Below are 24,886 nucleotides of genomic sequence, written 5' to 3'. Positions count from 1 at the left end.
CTACCCAAACCTGGAACATCATCTTCTATATGGGAAGTAATATATAGCTTCTCTAGTTCTGCCAGACCAACCAATCCTATGAACATATGAAACAGCAGAATCTGGAAAATCAAAATTAATCACACAATTGACCCCTTTGAAGTCCAAACCACGGGCAACAACATCAGTGGCAATCAAGACCCACATATTGCCAGCTCTGAAGTCATCAACAGCATTCTCACTCTGCTTTTGGGACAAACTCCCCATGTCTGCCTCATCATCATCCATCATCAAATTAAAAAAAAAAATTCAACAAATTTAAAAGAACATGAAGTCCATAAACGGGGTGGATTTTCGCTGGGGATTCGAACTACTGCATTCCAAAAATTTTAACCGACGCAAAATTGACTCCGAACATCAACGAGTGACCGAATGCAATGGATACAAGAACAAGTGGAAACCGTCGCTGCTCTTCCCAATGAGCCGGAGTCAAAAATCGAGATTTGAAGAATAAAAAAAAGGGTAAGGAAAAAGAAAAATTGAGATTTGAAGAATAAAGTTTCCCTTTACTTATATCTTTTATTAATCTACCTCTCTATTGCACTTCTTTTTTTCTTAGGCCCCTTTGCCTCATTTTCATACAACCTTACCCTCATCAATAGTCCCATAATTTCATGCTTACATGAAAAAATCATAGGCCCAAATTGAGGCAAACCCATATTTGTCAATGAATTAGTAGCCTATTGTAATATTAAAATTGTGAAAAATAAAATTCATCCCATATTACCTACACTCAAAGAATCTCCTCTTAGAACTCATATTGGTCCAAGAATATTTTAGAACACTACTTTTTTCACAATGACAAAAAGGAATTGCAAAATCCTTTTAACCCTCTTCCATCGGTGACTTTACAAGTTGCTTTCTTTGTTTCTGATTGTTATAGACTAACAAAAATGGGTAGTAGAATGATAGAAGAACAATAACAAAGTAGATGAAATTAAATCTTCAATTCCTAAATCCCAATTAAATCCCTAGGAGGGAATCAATTTGTTAGAAACTTTTTAATGTTATGCTATTTTTTCTTTTTTATGTTAGCATTTGTTAAGTTTCTCAATCATTCCATTGTGCGTTTATTCACGCGTCATGCTGACTCGGATAATAAAATTAAGGTATTTAATAGAATGTTTTGAGAGTTTAAAATGTTACGAGCCTTTATATGTAAAATTGATGGGTAAAATAATATATTATTGAGAGATAAAATAATGTATTCTTGAAGGGTAAAATGGTGCATTCCGCCACAAAACTAAGAAATGGTGGCTTTTTTTATTATAACAAAATAGTAGCAGTCATGAGAGTAAAATCCAATTGCCATTAAAAACCACAAAACTGAAAAATAATGACACACAATCGACTTTTAAAATTTAATGATGTAATTAATACGAAGAAAATTGCAAGAGATAAAATGAATAACATGAAAATCAAACAATCAGGTACGTCTCCTTAATTTACGAATAAAAATTATTCTTAAATATTTAAAAATATTAATTATAATAATAATACTTTAAAAACGCTATTTACATACATAATTCACAACACATTTATAGTGTATATAAATATAATATTCAGCATAAAAAAAATGTTACATGCAAAATTTTTAATTATATATGCAAGCAATGTAGTACAATTTACTATTAATCTAATAAAAACGCATAAATATTTAATCATAATCTAATTAATATTATCACTTAATTCATAATATATAAATTTTTATGATCAAAATAATATTTAAAATAAATAAAAACACCTCTATTAATATAATTATCTTCCCATAAAAAAAAATAAATTAATAATGTAAACCATACAGTACGCATACATGCAATTAGTGTTAATAAAAATAATGCAAACTGAGGAATTGGTCAAATCGAGAAAGATTTCATTTTCCTGTTTCACTAACCTCACAATTGCTATCAAGCCTATTCCATGTCCTTTGGAGTTGTTGAACTGTAGACTTGGAACTTAAGACAAAAGAACCCCACGCCCTTTTCAACCCGCTAACGGTATGCCCTTTCTCTGCTAGTTTTCTTTCTTACTGTTAGGGAATTATTTTGTCAAATTGTTGAATATTGAATTGTCAAATCAAATAGATAGGTTTCGTTAATTTTATTCAATTTATTTTTATTTCTTAAGAATTTGAATTTTTATTCATTCTTACTTTGGATCAAAAGTTAAGAATAATGGGCAGTCCTGTAAAGAACAAATCATTACCTGTTGTTTCCTGCTTTCAGCTAAGGTGTAAATTAATCCAACCAAATCGAATTTTTGAAGAGTTTAGACCTAATTTAACAAAATTTTTATAATCTCAACTTATTTAGAAAACGAACTAAGTATCAATAAACTCAAAACTTAGCTTGTTTAGAAAAAAAAGCCTTCTCAAATTGAGTTTTTATTTAATTGAGGCTCAAGTAATTTGCAGGAGTTTCACTTATTTACAACTCTATTTAATTTTAAGTTTATGAAATTCAAACTATATAATTTTGATTTGCTCTTATTTATAAATTAATTAACTTAATTTTCATAAATAATTAAATTTAAATTATAAATAATTATATTTTATATATTAATTATATCATAGTTTTCAATAATATATTATTTTTAGAACGGTTATAAATAAAATAAATATATTTATAATATAATAAAATACAATAATTAATATAAATATTTTAATAAATGAATTTGCTCACGAATTTGTTTAATGGTTGGCTTCGTGAGCATTAACAAGTTGGTTGAGTTCGAATTTGACTTGTTCATTAAAACAAGATTAAAAATAAAGCTCAAACTTATCTTGTTTATAAAATAAGTTGAGTTTTTATTGAGTTAAGCCTCAAGCAACTTACGAGCAAATTAGTTCATTTACACCCGTACTTTCAATCGCCTTGAGAAGGAAAAAGTCTTAGAATTTGAAATTTGTCTGTCTTAGGCTCTTAGCTCTTAAAAAGTCTTCCTCATGCAAGAACAGTTTACATTGAAATTGAAATTAAGCAGGTCTTCCTAAGGAGCCTATTAGCGGCTATAAATGTAGAAAAGATGAACTCAATTTGTATATTAAGAAAATGGCTTCCAAGAAAACTTTGTTTCTCTGGCAGGTTTTCTTGATTTTCATTCTCCTCTTGGCCTCTGCAATGGGAGTAAGGGATCTGCTAGAGTCTTCCAGGCCTCATGTGACTGGTAAGTACCTAATTCTATTGGTTCCTGAATCAACTCATAATTATAGCTTTCAGCTTTTGCAGTATCTCTTTTTACATGGAATTTTAAGTGCACACATTTGAAGTTACAGAAGGAAATGAAGTATATGATATTTTTCTTCTCCTTCTTGTTGCAGTTAAGGCGATGGATGATCCTTGGGATGGCCACTATAGGACTACTACGCCTCCTGCTGTTCATTAACTTCTTTTAATGCAATCTTCCGGTGGAAAATCGCCTAATTTTAATTTGCAATGCTTAATTAATTGAATAATTATAAGAAAGGAATAATGAAGATCATTTGCTACGATAATTTAATATCTGCAAGTGGATCTGTCTGCTGGAGTTCTTTCCTGGATTCTGCCAAGCAAGCTCCCTCAATTGCTATTGGCGATATCTTCTATCTGCTCGCTGAAGTTCTGATGTGATCTTTGCCTTGTATGGACTTGTAAATTGTTGCTTATTTAGAATAAAAACGAAAATGGATGGTTTATCTAAAACTTTACGATGCATGGATTAGCAAAATCCCATTTAATTATTATAATTTTTTTTTCGTTATATCAATAATTTAAAAAAAGAAAATATTTAATAGCTAATAGCATGATAATTAGAGTTTCATAATTCATAAAAATGACTGATAACCTAAATGACCATTAATAAAATAAAATTTTTAAGCAATTATTTAACTATTAAATGTCTCGTTGACACTTAAATAAATCACTTTTTATTATTATATATTTATTTATTTATTTATTTTTCTTCTTAATATCAAATTGAAGTTCAACTTAAGATTTAATTGGTTAAACAATAAAATAGAAAAAAGTTGGGAATAATTATAATGCTAATCATGGGTCTTATTACTAAGCCCTAATCTTATTTATATACTAATCAAATCTATTTTATTAAAGATTGATTAAATAAAAAAGAATTTGAATTATTTTATTTTAAATATAAAAATTAATAAAAAAATTAATTAAATTAAATTTTTATAAAATTATAATTTTTAAATAGAGTCGTAATATTATTAAATATTTTGATACAAGGTTAATAAGGAGTAATTGTTATCTTTATAATTTTTAACCTTTTATTAATATTATTTAGAAACTCAATTAACTTTTTATGCCTTCTCATTGTTAAATGTTATCATTTAAAAGTTTAGATTGATAATTATTCTTATTAAAAGTTAAATTTATAAGAATAACATTTAACTTTTGATTTTTTAACTTTTTATCAAATATACTTTAAAATTTAATATACGATTTATTTTTGTGTTCTGTAATTTAACTTTTAGTGAAACTCAAACCACTTGACATATCACAAATGGATATATCACGAATCGATAGAAGTCAAGCACTAAGGGGTAAGCACCCGTTCACCACTTGGTGGGCCTCGAAATTCATGGAAACAAGTGTGTGGCTGAAAGCCCAATCGTAAAATCCATTGCTCTTAAACACAATGCCACTTCATCTCTGGTAATGAAAATCGACGTTACTACCTGTATCATCTATCTACTAAGTCCAAAGATCAAGCCAATTCAATTTAGCCAATTGAGCTTTAAAACATCTTTAAGTAACGATAGAGCCCGACCTTTTAAGATTTTTTTTTCAGGTTGTGGGGCTTATCCAAGGGGGCTAGCAGCATTGTAAAGAGCTTCAATCAGAAACATGGAGGCCTGAGATCTCTAATTGGACGATCAAGATTTTGTCGGCATTGACAAATTGGAGGTAAGGAAGATCACGAAAGGAGAGGTTTATGTTAAAGAGACAACAAGTCTATCCAAGACAATTGAAGATCTTTGGGACGATGAAATTTGTACTTATTACGTTCCACTACCTATTTGGCAATTTCCCATTGTCAATCAACCAAATACCAAGGATTCGTCTGTACCTTTCACCTTCATATAACTCCTTTCTTCTCATCTTTTATCGTATCTGATCAATATGGTTTGGTTCAAATCTAGCAGATCAATTTTTTTTTTTAAATTAAAAAAAAATGATTTAACCCAAAACTAAATCAGACGTTTTCAATTCAATTTCTGTCCAATTCATTCATTTTTTAAGTCAAATCCATATTTACTCGATTCAATCCAGTTTAAATCGATCTAGTTCCAGTCCGAAACGGCCAATATCCGGGTCTAGATGCTAGTATTTGCTGGAGGTAATTAGTCCAAATGAAACAAAACGTAAGCCATGCGTTAGCACATGAGATAAATGTCCAGCAACTAGGTAGCAGGAAAACAGAACCTTCTCAGCTATGGCCAACCAAGGGAACTGTGTCTCATATGCGCTTTTCGTTTCTTGGATAGTGTTACTATCTTCCTGTACAGCAAGCTTCGCTTTAACAGCAGAGGCTCTGGCCCTCCTCAAGTGGAAAGAAAGCCTGGGAAATCAGTCAATTCTCCAGTCATGGGGACTTTCCCTGGAAGATGCCAATTCCAGTAACACAAATCATTGCGAATGGCGAGGAATAATGTGCAATGATGCAGGAAGTGTTACTGAAATAAATCTTGCATACACAGGCTTGACAGGTACTCTCCAATTCTTAGATTTCTCTTCCTTCCCAAATCTTCTTCGTCTTGATCTTAAAGTAAACCAACTCACAGGCACCATTCCGTCCAACATTGGGTTACTTTCCAAACTCCAATTCCTTGACCTTTCCACCAACTCTCTTAACGGCACTCTGCCTCTTTCTCTTGCCAATCTCACTCAGGTTTACGAGCTTGACGTTTCTCGAAACAATGTTACTGGTGTGCTAGACCCGCGCTTGTTCCCTGATGGAACAGGTGCTGCCAAAACAGGCCTTGTTAGCCTAAAAAATTTACTCTTTCAAACTACAGGGCTTGGTGGCAGGATTCCTCAAGAAATAGGAAACCTGAATTATCTGTCTCTTCTAGCGCTAGATGAGAATCATTTTTATGGTCCCATCCCTCGATCTTTAGGAAATTTGAGTGAGTTATCCATTCTGCGCCTTTCCGGCAATCTCCTGTCTGGGAACATCCCACCAAATTTAGGCAGATTAAGCAAGTTAACTGATTTGCGCTTGATCACAAACAAATTGACCGGTTTTGTGCCTCCAGAATTGGGCAATCTTTCATCGTTAACTGTTCTTCACCTTTCTGAGAATAACTTCACTGGCCAATTGCCACAACAAGTGTGCCAAGGTGGAAAGCTAATCAACTTCACAGCTGCCTTCAACAATTTCTCTGGTCCAATCCCATTAAGCCTAAAAAACTGCCATAACTTGTACAGAGTCAGGCTTGAACATAACCATCTCACGGGAGCTCTAGACCAAGATTTTGGAGTATATCCAAATCTCACTTATATTGACCTAAGTTTCAACAATTTTAGAGGTGAGATCTCCGCGAATTGGGGAGAATGTCAGAACCTCACAGTTATGAGAATTGCTGGGAATATGCTGAGTGGTAAAATCGCTGTTGAGATTAGTCAACTGAACCGGCTAGCAGTGCTTGACCTTTCTTCCAATCAAATTTCTGGAGAGATACCGGTGCAACTCAGAAAATTATCCAAACTGTTGGTTCTAAGCCTGAAAGATAACAGGCTTTCAGGTCAGGTGCCAGTTGAAATTGGAGAACTTTCCAGCCTGCAGTTTCTAGACCTCTCTATGAACATGTTGAGTGGGCCAATTCCGTATCAAATAGGCGACTGCACTAGACTTCAACTGCTAGGCTTGGGCCAGAATAGCTTGAACGGGACAATCCCATATCAAATTGGTAATCTTGTAGCTTTACAAGATTCACTAGATTTGAGCTATAATTTTCTCACTGGAGGGATACCTTCTCAGCTTGGGAAGCTTACGAGTTTAGAACGACTGAATCTATCCTGCAATAATCTCAGTGGTTCAATTCCTACTTCTCTTAGCAACATGTGGAGTTTGATTGATGCCAACTTCTCATACAACAATTTAGAGGGTCCACTTCCCGATAGCAACATCTTCCGTTCATTCCAGCCAAGTGCTTATAGCAACAATAAAGACTTATGCAGCGGTCTGGTCCAAGGTCTGAGACCCTGCAATGCCACACGTGAGAGAAAGAGTGATGGGAATAAGAAAAACAGAGCTGTAATTGTTTTTGCTCCGATAGCAGGTGGGCTGTTCCTTTCACTTGCATTAGTTGGTGTTCTTGGATTTCTCCGGATATGGAGATCAAGTAATTTGCCAGAAGATAGAAGCAAATCAAGCAGCAGAGAAGATCCATTCTCGATATGCTATTTCGATGGGAGGATTGCGTATGAAGACATCATTAAATCCACAGAAAACTTCAATGACAAGTACTGCATTGGAGAGGGGGGAACGGGGAAGGTTTACAAAGTGGAAATGTCAGGTTCTCAAATGTTAGCTGTGAAAAAGCTGAATTATCAGAGCAGAGATGGAGAGGTTGAGTACCTAATGATGTAACATGGTATATTTTGGTCAGCAATTTTTTAAAAAAAAGTGGCAATGAGAGTAAAACTTCATCCTATTCTCAGTTTTAATTCACTGGAAGGAAGCTTCTGATCTTGGAAGACGAATTTGCTTAGGCATCGTGAATTGATCCCTTCCAGCTGCATCCAAATGGAAAATATTGTTCGTTGCAATTTCACACTATGAGTTGCCTGATCCTTCTACTCCTGGCTACTTAATGGTCACTAGTTGGTGATTTGCATTTCTTTTTTTTGGATTTTACATTAATGTTGATTTGCTAACTTTCATTTACCTTTTGCAGATTGGTCTACTACAGGAGATGAGTGTATCACCATGTGTTTACGAAAGGTTGGCGCCGCTCTAAAAGCTGAGTAGTTGAAGTTGAACATAGATGATGAGTATCTGAAGTTAATACTGGTTTGTAGATTAACTGAATATGGATATCAAGAGGGCCTTTCTAAAATCTGGATTACCGTTGGTTCAATATTCATAGGGGTGCTGTCCAGCCAAGTCAAATCAATACAATGTACTACTACTCCTCTAACTTGATTTGATTAGAAAACTCAACTCCAGCTTGATCTAATCCTGTATTCCTATCTTTTCATGTTCATTCACAACTCGGTTGGACACTCAAACTTAACTCAATTGCTATTAAAGTTATTGATCTTGAATTAAGGCTTGAGTTGAAACTTAATATCATAAATTATTATTTAAATAGTATAGTATAAAATATATTTGAAATACTAGATTAGGCTCCCGAACTACTTTGGTCGAGCAGTATCATACTTAAATTTGGCTTAACTTGCTACTCGTGTTTGAACTCCACTCGGTGAATATGTTTGCTAGCTGAGTCTGAGTAGTTTGTCTCAATTACACTTAAATTTTCTTCTATTTTGTTCCCCTTTCACTGTTTTTTTTTTTTTTAATTATTTTTATTTTTATTTTTTTTTTTGCGTGTGCGTGCTACTGGTTAATTTTGTTGACTCTTAACTTCGTCCTTGTGTTATTTCTTCATTGTTCCTTTGTTTTCTTCGTGGTATTACTGATATTTTCTTTTAATTCTGCAAACAAGGCACCGGGGAATTTCGTTCTTTTCGGTATTCATTAACAGAATGAAGCAGTAGAGCTTGGTGCCTGATACAACGTAATGATCAACTCTCTTGCGCTGTATATAAGAATGCAGGCAATAATGTATGTCTGGAAGCAGGCGTCTCTTTTTTTTTATTTTTCATTTTTTTTTTGGCATTAAGAGTAGATTTCAAGATGGTTCCAAACTATTCCAATTTGAAATGTGGAATTGATAATTTTTAGGCTCAATTTAGCCTAAAAAATAAGAAAATAAAAAAAATTAATTTCTTAATTTTTAGATTAAAGTCAAGAAATTGAAAATTTTTTTTATTTAAATCGAGAAACTTAGTATATAAATTTTAATTTTTGAGCTGAATTGAGTTTAAATAAAAAAATTTTGATCAATTTGAATAAAAAATTAAAAATAGATTACATCGAATTTTTTCAATAAATCTAATATAAATATACAGATAAAATTAAACATTTTATCTTTTTTTTAAATCTGTTTGCATCTTTTTAATTTATTTCTAAGGGAAAGTGGAATCAAGTTTACACTGCTACATAATCGGGTCTTTAGCTGGCTTTGACAAATTTTTAATCAATGGATTACTGTCATATTTGGTGGGAATTGGTAGCTTTTAGTGAATTAATGTTCTATCAATGCAACAGTTAAACTCTAGGAATGCCTTAGTTAACAGGCCTCGCTCAAGGGGTTTCTGATAACCTTTTCATTTTTTGAATTTGACTTGATTTCTTTAGAAAAGAAATATAAAAATGGCTTTGTCGAGACAAATTTTATTTTAAGTTCAAAGTCAACAAATATTTAGGCATATTTAATTATTAATTAGAAATCTGAAAAATGGCAATGCACAATGAAAAGGATGTAGTGCTTTAGGATCACATATCAATTATGGATGGAAAGTGTGAGTGGCTTATATAGAAATATTAAAATTGTCAAGATTTTAACAGCAGTCCATTTCTGTCGCTGAATTATTTTTGTATCTTCTATCCACGTAAAAAAAAAAAAAAAGAAAAGTGGTGACACTGCATCTAAACTGGTAGCTAGTGAAGGGACATTTCTTGCCTTTCCTTGAACCAAAATATTGATAGTTCGATAGCTAGCTAGCATTTTCATGTAATACCCTAACATATATATGTGTCTTGACCCTATAGGATAAATAATATAAACAGCAATTAATGTATATCTTATATGTATGATCTACTTAACAGAATCAATATCTATACATAATAAAAATTGTTATCATGCACATATATAGTTTCCAAGTATTGGCCTAGGGAAGAGAGGAGAATCTAGAAAAAATTCGATACAATCTTCTTTGGTTGTAGTTGTAGAAACATATATTTTAGATGTGTGTTGTTACTTTGTGGATTATAGAAACTTGGTGATAGAGTATCTGGTGCACTGGCCAGTGAAGCTGAAGCCCGGGGTTTGTGATCCTGTGCATGTGCCCAACGAAGATGACTTTGAGGTTGAATCCACATGGGCTGGAACGGAGAGATCCTTTTGGGAACGTGTAGTTGCATAGGTGTCAGCAACTTCTCTAGCAATGAGATCGTAAAGTTATTGGATTTTGCTTCGGTACTGTTGTGCTGCCGAAATTGGTTTCGGATAAAATATTTGTGCTTCAATAAATTTTTTATTAAATTAATTTTTGAGATAAAGTTAAACGTGATTTATTTTTTTTTATTGGTACCTGCAGCGATCAGAAACTATACTATTATATTATATATGATATTTTGTTTCTACACAATAGTTTTTATTAAAAAATTATATAATATGAATTTACATCACTAATTAAGAAAATATATTTATTAGATTAAATTAGTGACCAAATTCTTTATTAGAAAGTGTTTAATATTTTAATATGAGTTAATAAGGGGTAATTGTTATTTTTATAACTTTTAACCTTTTATTAATATTATTTGTTTAGATACTAAATTAACTTTAAAGTTTAAAGTTTCTACCAAATGCACTTTAAAGTTTAGTATACGATTTATTTATTTTTTCTTTAATTTAACTTTTAGTGAAACTCAAACTACTTGACATATCACAAATGGATATATCACGAATCGATAGAAGTAAGTCAAGCACTAAGAGGTAAGCACCCGTTCACCACTTGGTTGGCCTGGAAATTCATGGAAACAACTGTGTGGCTGAAAGCCCAATCGTAAAATCCATTACTCTTAAACACAACACCACTTCATCTCAGGCAATGAAAATCACGTTACTACCTGTATCATCTATCTACTAAGTCCAAAGATCAAGCCAATTCAATTTAGCCAATTGAGCTTTAAAACATCTTTAAGTAACGATAGAGCCCGACCTTTTAAGGTATTTTTTCAGGTTGTGGGGCTTATCCAAAGGGGCTAGCAGCATTGTAAAGAGCTTCAATCAGAAACATGGAGGCCTGAGATCTCTAATTGGACGATCAAGATTTTGTCGGCATTGATAAATTGGAGGTAAGGAAGATCATGAAAGGAGAGGTTTATGTTAAAGAGACAACAAGTCTATCCAAGACAATTGAAGATCTTTGGGACGATGAAATTTGTACTTATTACGTTCCACTACCTATTTGGCAATTTCTCATTGTCAATCAACCAAATACCAAGGATTCGTCTGTACCTTTCACCTTCATATAACTCCTTTCTTCTCATCTTTTATCGTATCAGAATCGCAAATTATGCAAGACTGCTGTTCTAGTGTCGCATAATACCACAAAGAAGAACATGTTTGCACCCCAGTGTCACCTTTGTTGAAAGAAAACATTCCCCTGTCTGCTAGACTGATTGCATTATAGAACATGTCTTTCTCAAATTTCTAAAATCACTAGAATGTAGCATCCTTTTCCTTTGCTATAATTGTAAAAATAATATTTATTCTTTTATTGTGTCTATAAAAGGTTTCTTTTGTATTTCCCACGTACCATACAGGAGTTTAATCCACAAGAAAGCTTCATATTTCTCAGTAAAATGGAAAGGAGAAAAAGAAAAGAACAAAGCTAGAACAAGTTAACGTGCCAGCATCAGACACGCTTGCCAGGAAAGCATGAAAGCACAATTTCTCTGTAAAGACTGGAGATAGACGGGCAAAAACCATTTCAAAATCGCTGACATGTTATTGTTGTAATCAGCTTTTATAAAGTTACAAATGTATGGTGAATATAAAGTATACATCAGCCATGAAAGAACAACATATCACTTACTGACCCCTCCATCTATCCCCAGGAGTTAGCACTATCACTAATATATTTCATTGATAACACGAATGATCTGCTGGGCAATTTTCGAAAGCCCAAAATTTGGTCCATCAGATTGGACAATTGAATTACGGAAAAATGCAAGTTCTGCAATTGCAAGAAGCTGAAATTGGTTAGTCTGATGAACAGTGGTAGAACTCCACATCCAACATACTAAAACCTCAGTTGCATTTAAATTTACAGTAACTTTTTATACCTACATGAATTGCTGAAAGGTTCAGTCCTTACCTGCCACTGCTGAAGCAAACATTTGCATCTGATCTAATTTTCAGCTGGCTGTCTACCAATTTCATTGGACACTGATGAAATGCCTTGCTCAATGCACTTGATAGTGACAGGAAAGAAGGGTATTTAGAAAAACAGGATAAGAAGCTCACGATGAAACCAAAAGAAAATCTACAGCTGATATGATAAGAAACCGGTATAGAGGCATAACTGCATCAGAAGAAACTCAGTAAACAATAGTCTTAAAAGAAGGTTAACTCTAGTATATGAAGCAAAATAAAGATAAAGAATACAATGAACAGAGACAAATATTTCCTGAGTTGGCAAATCCATCTACCCATATTTTTAGCAAAATAGTTTAACTTGAGAACATGACATAGGAGAGAAAAGAAGAGAGAACAGAGAGTATCAATTAGCAAGGTGAGAAACAAAGAAATTAGAAAGAAGGGAGAAAGGAAAAGAACTATTGGAAGAGACAAGCAAGAAATCCTTTGCCTCATTCCTGCTGCAGCACTTCCAATCTATGATGCTTGTCAGTGCAAAAGAAATAATATGACTACGAACCAGCCATTGGACTCCAAGGCAACTAAGTTGCGGAGTATCAAGTATCACCGAAGTCAGTGGCCAGCAAAATTTATAATATGACAACATTTATTAGAAAAAGTATACCTGAAGAAGATTTCCATGCGGCCAATCAAGTGTTTGAGGGAATGTTGTCGCTGACATATTGGCAACAGTCAGACCCTGTTCCCCAGAAAAAAGGGAAAAATTTAAGAGAGAAATAGAATTATAGGTTAAAAAGTACCTTTATTTCTTTCAAGCAACTAAATAAAAAGTGGAAATTTGGAATGCAAAGCAATGGTATGATACAAGTACTCCTACAATTATAAAAAGTGAAGCAGCCTTAGGAATAGAAACATATACAACCCTGTAATTTCTTTTTAGAATTTACTTGTTAGATTGATTTCTTTCTTGTAAAAAATAAATAGCTTTAGAAATAACAGCAAATTTTGACCTAATATGATAAATTCAAATGGTATGTAATTGGATATAGAATTAATTAGAATTTAATATTATTTATGATGGATTTGGATTAAATTTAAATTTTATGCATCGGATACTTATTACTTGAATTTATTTATATAATAATTAACGATATAATAATATTATAAATTTTGAGGTATTATATTTTAAATAGAAATTAAATAATTTTTTTAGAATTGTTAAACTTTTAAAATGTAAATTATTAATAAAAATAAAAATATAATGGTATTTGAATAATGATAATTGTGTTTATGATGAATATGTATAATTTAAAATGAATTTTAATTAAATTGAATGTGGTTTCAAATATTGAATTTATTAATAAAATTTAAATTCAGATAAAATTATTTTTGTGAGTATTCTATTGGTTGTTATTCCTCTTTTTCGTAGACATTAACAATAGTGCGTAGCACCAGAACAGCTATTAATTAGTGTAATTATACAGGATATTATGTTGATGGCATGTTCATACACATTTTATATATGAAAATAAAATGAAGCCAAATTATATCATGCATGAAAGGGTCCTAATGCAACCAAGATCAATGATTTTGGCAGATGATAAAATTCAGGGTCTACCATTAACTAAATCATTTAATATTAATAAAAAAAATGACACATAGCAATATTTAATGACATATTTATAAAATTTATTTGGGCATGAGTGTTTAATGGCATTTTTTCTATAAAATTTGTAAAAGCAAAGGGTAGTGGTAACCTTATAATTAATATCAAATCAAAGGGCATGAGTTTAAGGAATATGTTACGTTCAAGCTAAAAATGCGAAAAGTCATTAAGCACACTACTAGTAAGGAAGAATCAGCATAGCGCCATTACTGCGGGCCACCATGGGCTGTAGCGCTGCTGGCAAAGTGCCTCGGTCATCCTCCCTAATGCAATTAGATTTGCACTTAACGCTTGTATGAAATGAAAGGTTTTGATAATAATTGTTATGATTTTATCAAAATGTCAAGTCCTGTCTTAAAGTGCTACGTTTATGTGTCTCTATTTTTAATAAAAAAAATTAATGCGAAATTGCCCAATAACTTAGCAACGTCTCCATGGTAGCCAACATCATCCTGAAGGACGCCAGCAGCCTAACCTGCATTTGACAAGCCCTCTCGTGCAGTCGGCAACCAGAAGACATCAACCCTGTTGCCAACTCCTTGAACACCATGGTTGTACTCTACGAAAACTAGATCTTTCTTTTTAAAAAAATTGTAATAAAAGGTGTGGTACAATTACATTAATAGCTGGTGCGAAGATAGGAAGATTCAAAGATTGGAACGGAATTATTCAAAGGAAAGAAATATGAAATTCTTATTTAGACTGGGTTTACATATTTAATAGCTTTAGACAAGAAAAATGCAAATATTAATCCAATTCCACGCAAAATGCCAAAGTGCTATTCTCCAATGCTGATTTTGATTCCAACTTAACCCTCCAGGATACGGTGCTAATTAATGCTTTGAAAGGTAAAGGTAAAGAGCCAAAGTCTTGCCTGGACTGGTTCAATCGATCAGGTGAAGGTGGAGACTTGGTAGAGATTATAGGTAAATAGATTATTTAATTCAGAAATCGTCTTTCCAAGTCCCTAAAAAAATTTGACGAACATACACATATCCATTCACTCATTGATAATTTTGGGTTCATGTTTTCATACAAAATTTAGAACTGTCATTATCCAATGCTGAATTTGGTTCAAACTTAACCCTCCAAGATTTGGTGCTAATTAATGTTGGTAAAGGTAAATGTAAGGAGCCAAAGTCTTGCCAGGACTGGTTCAATTGATTAGGTGAAAGTGGAGACTTGGAACGAGATTATAGGTACCGGTTGTAACGCTCTTCTTTTTCTCTTCAGTTTTTTTTTTTTTTAAAATAAAATGAATAAAACATCTTCTATGAGATGAATATTTCTTTGTATCATTCCACGGCAAAAATGGCTGATTGAACAGATCTTTGACAGGTTTGCCTGATTTCAGTTCAAAGTTGAGAACTGTCTCTTTTTAGTTGCCTTCTATATGTGATTGCAACAATTCTTCAATCCTCTAAGGATAAGGTAAAAAATTATTTTTATGATATGCATGATCCTAAAATGAATGTTTAAATCAAATTAAAACTAAGTGTAATCTATATGAAAACTATATGCAAATGTATGTGAATGAGTATAGACATGTGTGTGGTATATGTATAAGTGTATGAATTATCAATATATGAATGAATGAAATGCAATAAATGAATGAATGAAATTTTAAAGAAAATTTTAAAAATTTTGCGAAAATTTTAAAAATTTTGCAAAAATTTTGCCATCACTCTCAAACTCAAATGAAACAGTGTCCTCAATGTCTAAAATGAATGCAAAGATGGGCAAAATTGTGTGAACTAATCAATTAATGAAATATATACAATTGGGGATTAAATCAATAGAAGCTCAAGAATTCCAAAATTAGCTCAAAATAATATTAACAATGAAACTTTAGAGAGAAAAATATGAAAAAGTATCCCAAATGTATGAATTTACAATGCTTAAAAAGTTGCGTAAGATGTTGCTTAAGGCTAAGCGAGGTTTGCATAAGGTTAAGCGAGATCTTAAGCACTGGGAACATGTTAAAAAAAATAGAAAGAACTACAAGTGATTCAGTACCTCATGATGAAATTAAACAGATTTGGCTGAAAGTAAACTGTGCCACTCATTAATATCCACAAAATTAGAACTGAATAAAGGAGAAAATGCAAAGATAATGTGTACCAAGGTGTAAAATAGGAGTATTCAGAAAATAATAAGATTCGCAACTGCAAAAACACATAGGATAGTAAAACAGGAGAGGATAAGCTAAAGAAAATGTGTGAGTGCGAGCACAACCATAAAATAAGATAAATCACAACTGTTACCAAAGTTTGAAGTTTAACAAACAAAAGACAAAATGAAACCAAAGTCTGGAACAAACACAGAAACAAATACAGAAATAGAAACTTGTTAAACTAAAGAAACTACTTCTACTGCTATTGCTGTCAAGGCTTTGTTGTTGCATCAGGGTCTGCTTTAGGTTATGCAGTAGTTTCATTGTGATCTGAAGCTTTAGAGGCAGTCTCCAAGTTTTCTATGAGGTCCTTCATTTGCTGGAGCATGTCTTGGCCCCAATGATATAAATTGTTGAAAGATTGGGCCAATTTGTTGTAGAGCTCCAACATTTAAAATTGCTGCTGCTTTTGCTTCTTTTTAAGAGATGAAAATCTCTTTTTAAGCTTCTTTTCTAGCCTCTTCTGCTAGTTGACCTGCTGCTGACCCAGAACATCAATTTTAACTTCTAAGCCCTTCAAGGTTGTAAGAATATCTGTGGTGTCAGGTGAGGGAGCAGATGGTTGGGCAGTGAAGCTGGCTACTTTAGATTCTAGGGATCTTAGGAGGGACAAAATATCTGCTGAAAACTACTAGGCAGTGGCTGCTTGAGGTGCTGCCATAGGTTCTGTTGGTGTAAAAGCACTTGGTTCTGCAGACCCACTAGCATCAACATGCTGCTGTAACAACACATAAGTATGTCTTATCTTCTCACAAAGATCCATGTGAAGCAACATTGTGCTGTCTAAAAAGGACTCACCAGACACTGGCAGTAGCTTATGTAAACTAGCATCAATGCCAAATGAATTAGCTATGCCAGTTATATAACCTCCAAAAACTATGTTACCTATGGTATGTCTTGTGACAGTTTAGTGCCAATGAGTAGCTAGGAAATGACCTGTGCTAACTGGTTTTCTCTCCTTGATACACTACAAGAAAATTAAATCTCCAGCACCCACAATGCTATTACTGTGTTCCCTGCCTAAGACAGTGTAAGAGATAAATCTATGAAGGTATTTTAACACAGGATCCACTATCCTAGTGGCCTTTGTTGTCCTCTACCTATAATAACCTCCATAAGGTGCAATTTCTTTCCAGAATTTAACAAGATCATAGATGGTTTGTTGCCACTCAATGCTCTTATAGCCAGTATCCTGAAAACCAAAAATTGCACTCATAGAACCCATGTCTAACTCCCTGTTAATGCCGGCACATCTAAAGCAGATTACATCTCTATGCCCAGGGACAGTAGGTTTGAAATTCAACCTTAAGGAACTCAAAAACTCCAAAGTCAAATCTTTATACGCTGGTTCCCTAATCCTAGTAAACTCAGTCCAGTTGACAGCATCTAAATAAGCAAACATAGAGTCATAAATTCCTAATTCTTTTAAAATATGCTCTTCCATATATTTGTTTACTGAAATGGGCTTAGAAGCTAAACTCTCATAAGCATTTTTCATGTCTATGTCTTTAAAAGCCTAAGGTAATGGAGAAAGTACCTCCTCTATGTCATCGACAGATGTTGAAGGTGCTGCTGGAGCACTGGCAGGCTGGGGAGAGGCTAAGGGTGACTGAAATACAGGGAGTGGAGCCACTGGTGACGAAATTGACAATGATGACCTAGTTCTTTTACTGACTGGTTCAGAGGAAACCCTAAGTGAAGAGTTGAAGTCCAAAGAAACAGAGGGGTTCCCTTTTCTTTTTGCAACAGAGGCTTTCTTGGTTCTACCCGCAGTCATTTTGGTTTTAGTTTTAGATTTGGCTTGAGTTGGCGCAGGTTCGGGCATCGGTTCTTGAATTTAGGTTTCGATAATGGGTGTTTCAATTGGGACTTCATTTTGTGGTGTGAGGGGTGTCGGCAGAATGAGGGTGGGTGTTTGGTTTTGGGGTAGTGGTGGTGAAGATGGTGGAGGCGATTGAGGTAGTGGTGGAGTTTGCGGTGGTGACTGGGGTGGCGACGGCGGACTGAGACTGGGGTTAGGGTTAGCAGAAGGTGAAGATGGAGTAACCATTTTCGATTTAGTAGAATGTTTGGATTTTCTGGGTTTGTGGGTAGACCACATCTTGGTTCTCGCCATTTAATAAAGAGAAATAATCTCTTTAACTTCCCAAGAATGGCCGGAAGAGATGGTGGAGGGAGTAGGAGAATGCTTTAGTTTATCGGGGGTGAGAATGGGATAAAAGTGGCAGAAATTTGGGACTTTTAAAATGTAGGGCAGACAATTGGTAACTTGGGCTAATGCTTGGGGTTAAGCATATATTGCAAAGGGTACAGCTTAGGGTAAGCAACATAGCAATTATTGAATTAAAGATTCTGGTGTTGCTTAGGGTCAAGCAGAAATTTACTTAGGGTTAAGCAAGAGTTGCATAGGGTACAGCTTAGGGTAAGCAACATCATCAGCAAGTTTTAGCAGGTTTTGGAAAAATTGTGATTTTACTTACTAAAAACAGTCCAAATGCTATAGAATGCTATCACGACCCTCAGCAAATCTCAAATACACACAAACACCATAAAATTGAAGAATTTTAGCTCATCATCTCTCATAAACTTATCAAACATAATACAACCATGAGGGAATTGAAAGGCAAATAGATCAAATTAGGCATGGATTGTGATTACCCTTTTGCAAACCTAATGAAATGGTCTTATTCCTAAGCTTATACCCAAGGCACATTTTTAGTAGCATTTGAAACAAGTTCCAAGCATTCAAAAATTGCAAAAAATACATAGAAATTGACTTCTTAAGCAGCATGAACAGTAGCATGAACAGTAACAAAAACTAACAGACTACAAAAACTAACAGTAACTCAAACAAAAACATGCAAATTCTAACAGACTACAAAAACTATATATACACTAAAAGGTAAAACTCAACAAATACTAATTTTGCACTCCAATAAAGCTCACATCAGTCCTAAATATCAAAATTGATCCTCCCTTAAATTGCATTTCATAAAAATGTACACAAGACACAAAGTCAAACATGTGCTATCAAGTAGATTTCAATATCATCAATTTAGCACAAGTTTAAAAGTGTTACTATTCACAGGGACTAGATAAATGCATGAATTTGCTTATACTTGCTCCCTCTCAATTCTTCCTTTCTTTGCTACAAGTCTCAATTTGCCCAATCTTCATGAATGACCTACAAAAGAGAAACAAATGTCACTTTTGAGTTTTATGGGGGTAAAAACTAAAAATGAAATGAAATGGAAAATTAATAAATTATAAAAGGATACGCTTGGGTTGCCTCCCAAGAAGCGCTTGTTTAAGGTCTTAAGCTTGACCTTCCACTCCAAATCACCTAAATATCCCCAGCTGGGGAACTAAGCCATGAAACCTCTACAACCTTTTGTGTGGGTTCTCCAACAATATAATGCTTTAATCTCTGCCCATTAACTTTGAAAGTACCTAAGGTTTCATTCCCTATCTCCACAGCTCCATAGGGATATACCTTTATAACAGTGTAAGGCCCTGACCATCTTGACTTTAATTTTTCGGGAAATAACCTTAACCTAGAATTATATAAGAGAACAACATCCCCTTCTTGAAATTCTTTCCTCCTAATATGCTTATCACGCCATCTCTTAGTTCTTTCCTTATAAAGCTTGGCATTTTCATAAGCATTCAATCTAAGTTCCTCAAGTTCATTTAATTGCAACATTCTTTTTTCTCCTGTAGTTTTTAAGTCAAAATTCAATGTCCTTATGGCCCAATATGCTCTATGCTCCAACTCCAAAGGTAAATGACAAGCTTTCCCATAAACCAATCTAAAAGGGGTAGTGCCAATAAGAGTTTTAAAAGCAGTCCTATAGGCCCAAAGAGCATCATCTAACTTTAGTGACCAATCTTTCCTTGAACTATTCACTGTTTTCTCAAGAATTCTTTTTAACTCTCTATTTGAGATCTCTACTTGACTGTCACGACCCAACCTATGGGCCAGACCGGCACTAGGAGCTGGGCCAACCTAAAGCCCCCGAGGCCCGTAGTAAGCCTAACTGTTCATTAACCAAACTCTAAGGCCCATTTGGGCCCAAATTCAAGAAAACAAACGGACAGAGTCCGGCCATAAAATGGACTTTCCAATGGGGAGTTTTCGACTCACCCAACCTGTAAACACAATAAACAATCCATTGGGGAGCTCAGCTCACCCTCCACATACTCATCAGCATAAAAATAAATGGGAGCTCAGCTCCCTCATCCAATCCATCCAACATGCATAGAATATTAAGTTTGGTGTCCAAAAATAATAGTTTAGGTTACAGACCCAAATCAAATAAACATTTCTAACACATGCGGAAATTCTAAGATTTAACAAGTTTATACAAACATAGTAATCGACCTGCGAGGGAGAAAGCAGGTTAACCTCAAAAAAATATCCTCCTGTGGCCTGTAAAAATTTTTGAACAGGAGTGAGCGTTCGACTCAGAGAGTAAAATATCAATTTTAACCATAATCTCTATAACTATCTAGTACTAATGCAACCTGTGGAGTGAAATGCAACAGCAACAACATTTTCACATCATAACATCAAAAAGGTAATTTGGAGCACTCACGCACCCTGTAGCATCAATCATAACATATGGGAGCTGATCCCCTATACAGCTCTCTTAAATCCAACCTGGTGCCAGCGAAGAACTCAAGCCGGACTTTCGCTTAATAAACCAAATCGAGGGTCCCAGCGAAGAACTCAAGCCGTGACTACCCCTCGAAGGATCGGGTTCCCAGCGAAGAACTCAAGCCGTGACTACCCGTCCTATCCATAGTCCACACCACATCACACGCACGCCAACGCACGCACACTGCTCCAAATTACCACAACAACATCATGGCACTTTAACAGTTATCAATGCATCATAATTCGTGCCTAGAGTTTAACTACATAAATATATGCATATAAGTGATGCATGGGCATGCTGAACATATAATAATATCGAAATTACAATTAAAATTAATATTTTACTCACAGACTTGACGACAATCACTGTGGGCGTGGTGGCGGAGGAAGAAGGTCTGTCCGCTCACGACAATTTTATTACAATCATTTAATAAATTTGACTCAATACAAATAAAGAAAAGACCAATACGTCCTAAGTCGTAGTTTAAAATCGCAGAGTCTCCCTATACCTAGGACCTACCCAACTTTGCAAAATGGCTCAAAACACACTTCTATATTTACAATCCATATATCCACAGCTCAATCATATCACACAGCTCCTCCTGGGCCCATCAAATCAGTCATCCATCACAATGCGTAAAATTTCAATTTAGTCCTTATTATTGATCATTTTTGCAAAAATTGCCCAAATCAGCTTTAAAATTCTAAAACTTTGCCCCGCGGTCCTTAGCAATATTACTAAGCTATTTCAAAAAGAATCATAATTTTCTAAGCTACCACGAATATTTTACGGATTTTTAATCCTATTTAAGCACTAGAAAATTACGAAAAAAACAAGGTTCGAGTTTACCTTTGCCAATTCCGACTTGAACGCGCCGACGCGTCGACAATGGGGTCTAGCCAAAACCTCGGTCCAATTCGGAGACTTTTCCGGTAACGGGTCTGTCTGGCCGGAATTTCGCAGACCTGGTCAACTGTCGAATTTCCGCGAATCGAGGATACCTACACGAAGCCCATAACACGGGGGTTAGTACATAAATTTTTCAGAATTTTCTAAGCTCATTTAATGCTCGGAAATACACTGCGAAGTTCCGTGGGACCCACCGAAAAACGGTGTCGGAAAAATTCGAAATTTATGTCGCCGCGAAGCTCTCGACGAGTGGAGCGTGCTGGTACCCTCGGTTTTCTCGTGGGATTCACGATTTTCGAGAAATCTAGCCCAAAAGTCGAAATGGGCTAAAATCTTCCCGAGCAAAAATCGGACAAACCGCTCGATGGATTTCGGCGTTCTTGGTGTCTATGGAAAGCTCTCGTCGAGTAGATGATTTTAGACACAAGACCCGGTCCAATTGGTGGCCGGATCGGCCGGATTTTGGCCGGAGAAGCCGAAACGCCGCGCGCGCAGGGGAGGGCGTTTCGCGCGCGGTTTCCTGTCACACCTTACCCCTTTGTAAGGCATAACATGATCCCGTAGAATACCTAATGAACTACCGCACTTCGCCTACCGATAACTCATTAAGTACCCTACAAGGGATTTTAAAACAATTTTCTTATTTTTGATAAGTGGTGAGCATTTTCTAATAAGTATTTAAAACATTTAGTTAATATTAAAACTAGTTAATATTTTTGGTCCATTTTAGTTATCCGCAAATTTTATAAAAATTTTGACAGAGTTTCCTCTGTATTTTGAGAAAACCGTTCTTCGAATACCTGTAAAAAGCACTTCTAAAAGTTTTTCTCAACCACTACTTCGGTTTCACAATCAAACTCAATCAATTTCTCAAAATACTGTCAATCAATATCATTCATATTTCATTAAAAACAAAACAATTTATACACAACCTTACAAATTTATATCAAAAGAAACACAAACTAAACTTTATTACAAACTTCATACAAATTTGTATACAAGCTGCTCAAGACCCATTTTTACATGTCCATACATTTATGTGCAATATATACATCAAAAGAAGTATTTACAGTTAGGGTATAAATTATACCCGAAGACTTCAAGCTGATGACTTCACACACCTCGTGACTCGATCTTTGCTCCTCTAGTCTCTCAGATGCGGACAATAAAGCTATCGAGTACTAGGACTCAGTGGTGCACAATATACTAAAATAATCTTTATGCAAAACTTAAAGCACATTCATTCAAAATTTTGGCTAAACATGAAAATTAAATACAATCATGCATTGTGAGATTTTACATGTAAACCAAGTGCATTTCAAAGTATCAAAACACATTTCATAAAACCCACAGTTAGATCACGCCATTCGAAACAAATAGAATCTCAATAGCCAGAGGCTAAAGAGAAATCACATGAATCTCAATAGCAAGAGGCTAATGATAAATCATATCACAAGGCTAGCTAGCTCAAATATATGGATATCCATTCACATCCTCTTCTACTTGGCACACCTCAACACTTCTCCGGAGAAGGAATCAAAATTGAAACTAATTACCCACACTTGTTGTGCTAGTGAGTTTTTCAAATATGTGTTAATTACAATGTGGTTTCAAAACTTATATTAAAAATTTGATAAACTTTTTCTTTTCAAATATACATAATAACTTTCAACAATTTAGATCAAACATCATAAGAATGCCATAATCCAATATTTCACATTATTCAAAACGATATGCAAAAGATGATTATAAAAGTATATGTTGTGCACAAACCTCAAATGAGTCGCCTGTTGGCCTTGACTCGACTCGACTCCTCGGGTTCTGTCCCGGTATTCTTTTCCACTGAAACACGAAATTTTCCAATGTTTCAGTACTAAAACTTAAAATAAATCCAAAATAAACTTAACTTCACATTTACCTAGCTCTAACGTGTTAAATTCGACATTCTCGAAATTTTGTGTTTCGGGTTACTATTCACTGCACTATTCAAGTCAAATTATTGACTTTCTAAGGCTTAATAGGTATGGGAACTCCAACTTCACCCACATACCACATTTTGGTCACCAAACTTGTTGGTTTTGGTCATTTGTTTAAAGCTTAGGTCATTTTGGCAAAATTGCCAATTTTCGGTTTTGGTTCTCCGAAGTTGCACTATTCCATTAGTCGATCTACTGTTGGAATTTAACAAAACTTCCTTCATAGAAAATGTTCCTTATTGTCTTAAGTGTATTCTCATTTTTGGATCACCTCAATCGGAGTTTTGTAGCTCAAGTTATGGCCAAAATAAGTTTACTGTTCACGTGCACTGTTCATGCTGCACTTTTGGGTTCTGGCAGATTTTGGTCCAACTTTGGTCAATAATTTGATCAAGTTAAGTTCATAATTTGGTCTCACTTTCTTCATATGAAATGTTGTAATATGTCTTAGGTTTCCATCGGTTCAAGAATCGCCTAAATCCGAGTTTTCTAGAGAGAGTTATAGCCATCCAAATATTGCTGCTCAATGAAAATTCTGCAGAGTTGCAGGTTTGGTAACCTAACTTTGCTCAATAATCTGAATGGGTTAATGGCATAATTTGGGGTGATGTTCTTCATGAAAGTTTTAGATCTATATGCCCTCTAACCCCTGGCCAAATTTCAGGTCAATTTGACCTGTCTAACTCGAGTTATGACCAAATGAACAGTTACTGTTCATTTGGTCAGTTTAGTGCAGTGGCAGCCTGCTATCAACTCACTTTGGTCAATTGTTTCACCAAGTTTTGGTCAGTTTTTGATCATGGTTCCTTAATGAAAATTGTGCTCTTTTATGTCTATTTTCATCCCCAATTGGTGGCATATCAATTAGACTTGTAAAATTTGAGTTTTGGTCCTTCAAAGTGGGTTTGGTCATGCTGCCAGCAGCATGACCATTGACCTACGAATTTGGTTTAATTTCCTACCATTCCCACACAATCCATTTGGTCATAATTGACCATTATTTCACTTCACAATAGGTCAAACATGCCATTTATGCATTTCTCCAAATTTTGGTTCATAAACCCTAGCATTGAAACCCTAACTCACTCATTCAATCACAATTGGTGCATTTCCATCTTAACACCATACTAATGTAAGTTTATTAACATCTTTAATTCCCTTTAAACACATCAAACCATACCAATCATACTCCCATCAACCAGGCCAAAATTTCAGTTTAGTCCTTCTCCCATGATTTTATTTCATTTCATAATTTCTAAGCTCATTTCAATTATCACACATGCATTTAAA

General features: G+C 34.5%; 1 protein-coding gene and 4 long non-coding RNA genes across 5 annotated transcripts; 4 read left to right on the top strand and 1 right to left on the bottom strand.

Moving 5' to 3' along the window:
- Positions 1-3,055: 3,055 nt before the first annotated feature.
- On the top strand, positions 3,056-3,728 carry LOC131176934 (uncharacterized). The gene is made up of 2 exons (XR_009146734.1): positions 3,056-3,204; positions 3,359-3,728. It is a non-coding gene; the product is annotated as an uncharacterized LOC131176934 (long non-coding RNA).
- A 1,744-nt stretch (positions 3,729-5,472) lies between these two features.
- LOC131176933 (MDIS1-interacting receptor like kinase 2-like) lies at positions 5,473-7,617 on the top strand (the record flags this gene model as incomplete). Its single annotated transcript, XM_058141953.1, has 1 exon — positions 5,473-7,617. A coding segment is annotated over exon 1 (2,145 nt), but the record flags the coding sequence as incomplete, so codon positions are not given.
- A 5-nt stretch (positions 7,618-7,622) lies between these two features.
- LOC131176935 (uncharacterized) lies at positions 7,623-8,205 on the top strand. Its single transcript, XR_009146735.1, has 2 exons — positions 7,623-7,858; positions 7,940-8,205. It is a non-coding gene; the product is annotated as an uncharacterized LOC131176935 (long non-coding RNA).
- A 428-nt stretch (positions 8,206-8,633) lies between these two features.
- Positions 8,634-10,414, top strand: LOC131176930 (uncharacterized). The gene is made up of 2 exons (XR_009146733.1): positions 8,634-8,829; positions 10,103-10,414. It is a non-coding gene; the product is annotated as an uncharacterized LOC131176930 (long non-coding RNA).
- Positions 10,415-11,823: 1,409 nt separating this feature from the next.
- On the bottom strand, positions 11,824-12,800 carry LOC110636032 (uncharacterized). The gene is made up of 2 exons (XR_002491283.2): positions 12,213-12,800; positions 11,824-12,071 (listed from the first exon to the last, which is right to left on the bottom strand). It is a non-coding gene; the product is annotated as an uncharacterized LOC110636032 (long non-coding RNA).
- Positions 12,801-24,886: the final 12,086 nt, after the last annotated feature.

This window comes from Hevea brasiliensis, unplaced genomic scaffold (assembly GCF_030052815.1).
Source record: "Hevea brasiliensis isolate MT/VB/25A 57/8 unplaced genomic scaffold, ASM3005281v1 Scaf283, whole genome shotgun sequence".
In the NCBI taxonomy this organism is placed as follows: Eukaryota; Viridiplantae; Streptophyta; class Magnoliopsida; order Malpighiales; family Euphorbiaceae; genus Hevea; species Hevea brasiliensis.
This window is presented reverse-complemented; position numbering and strand designations above follow the sequence as displayed.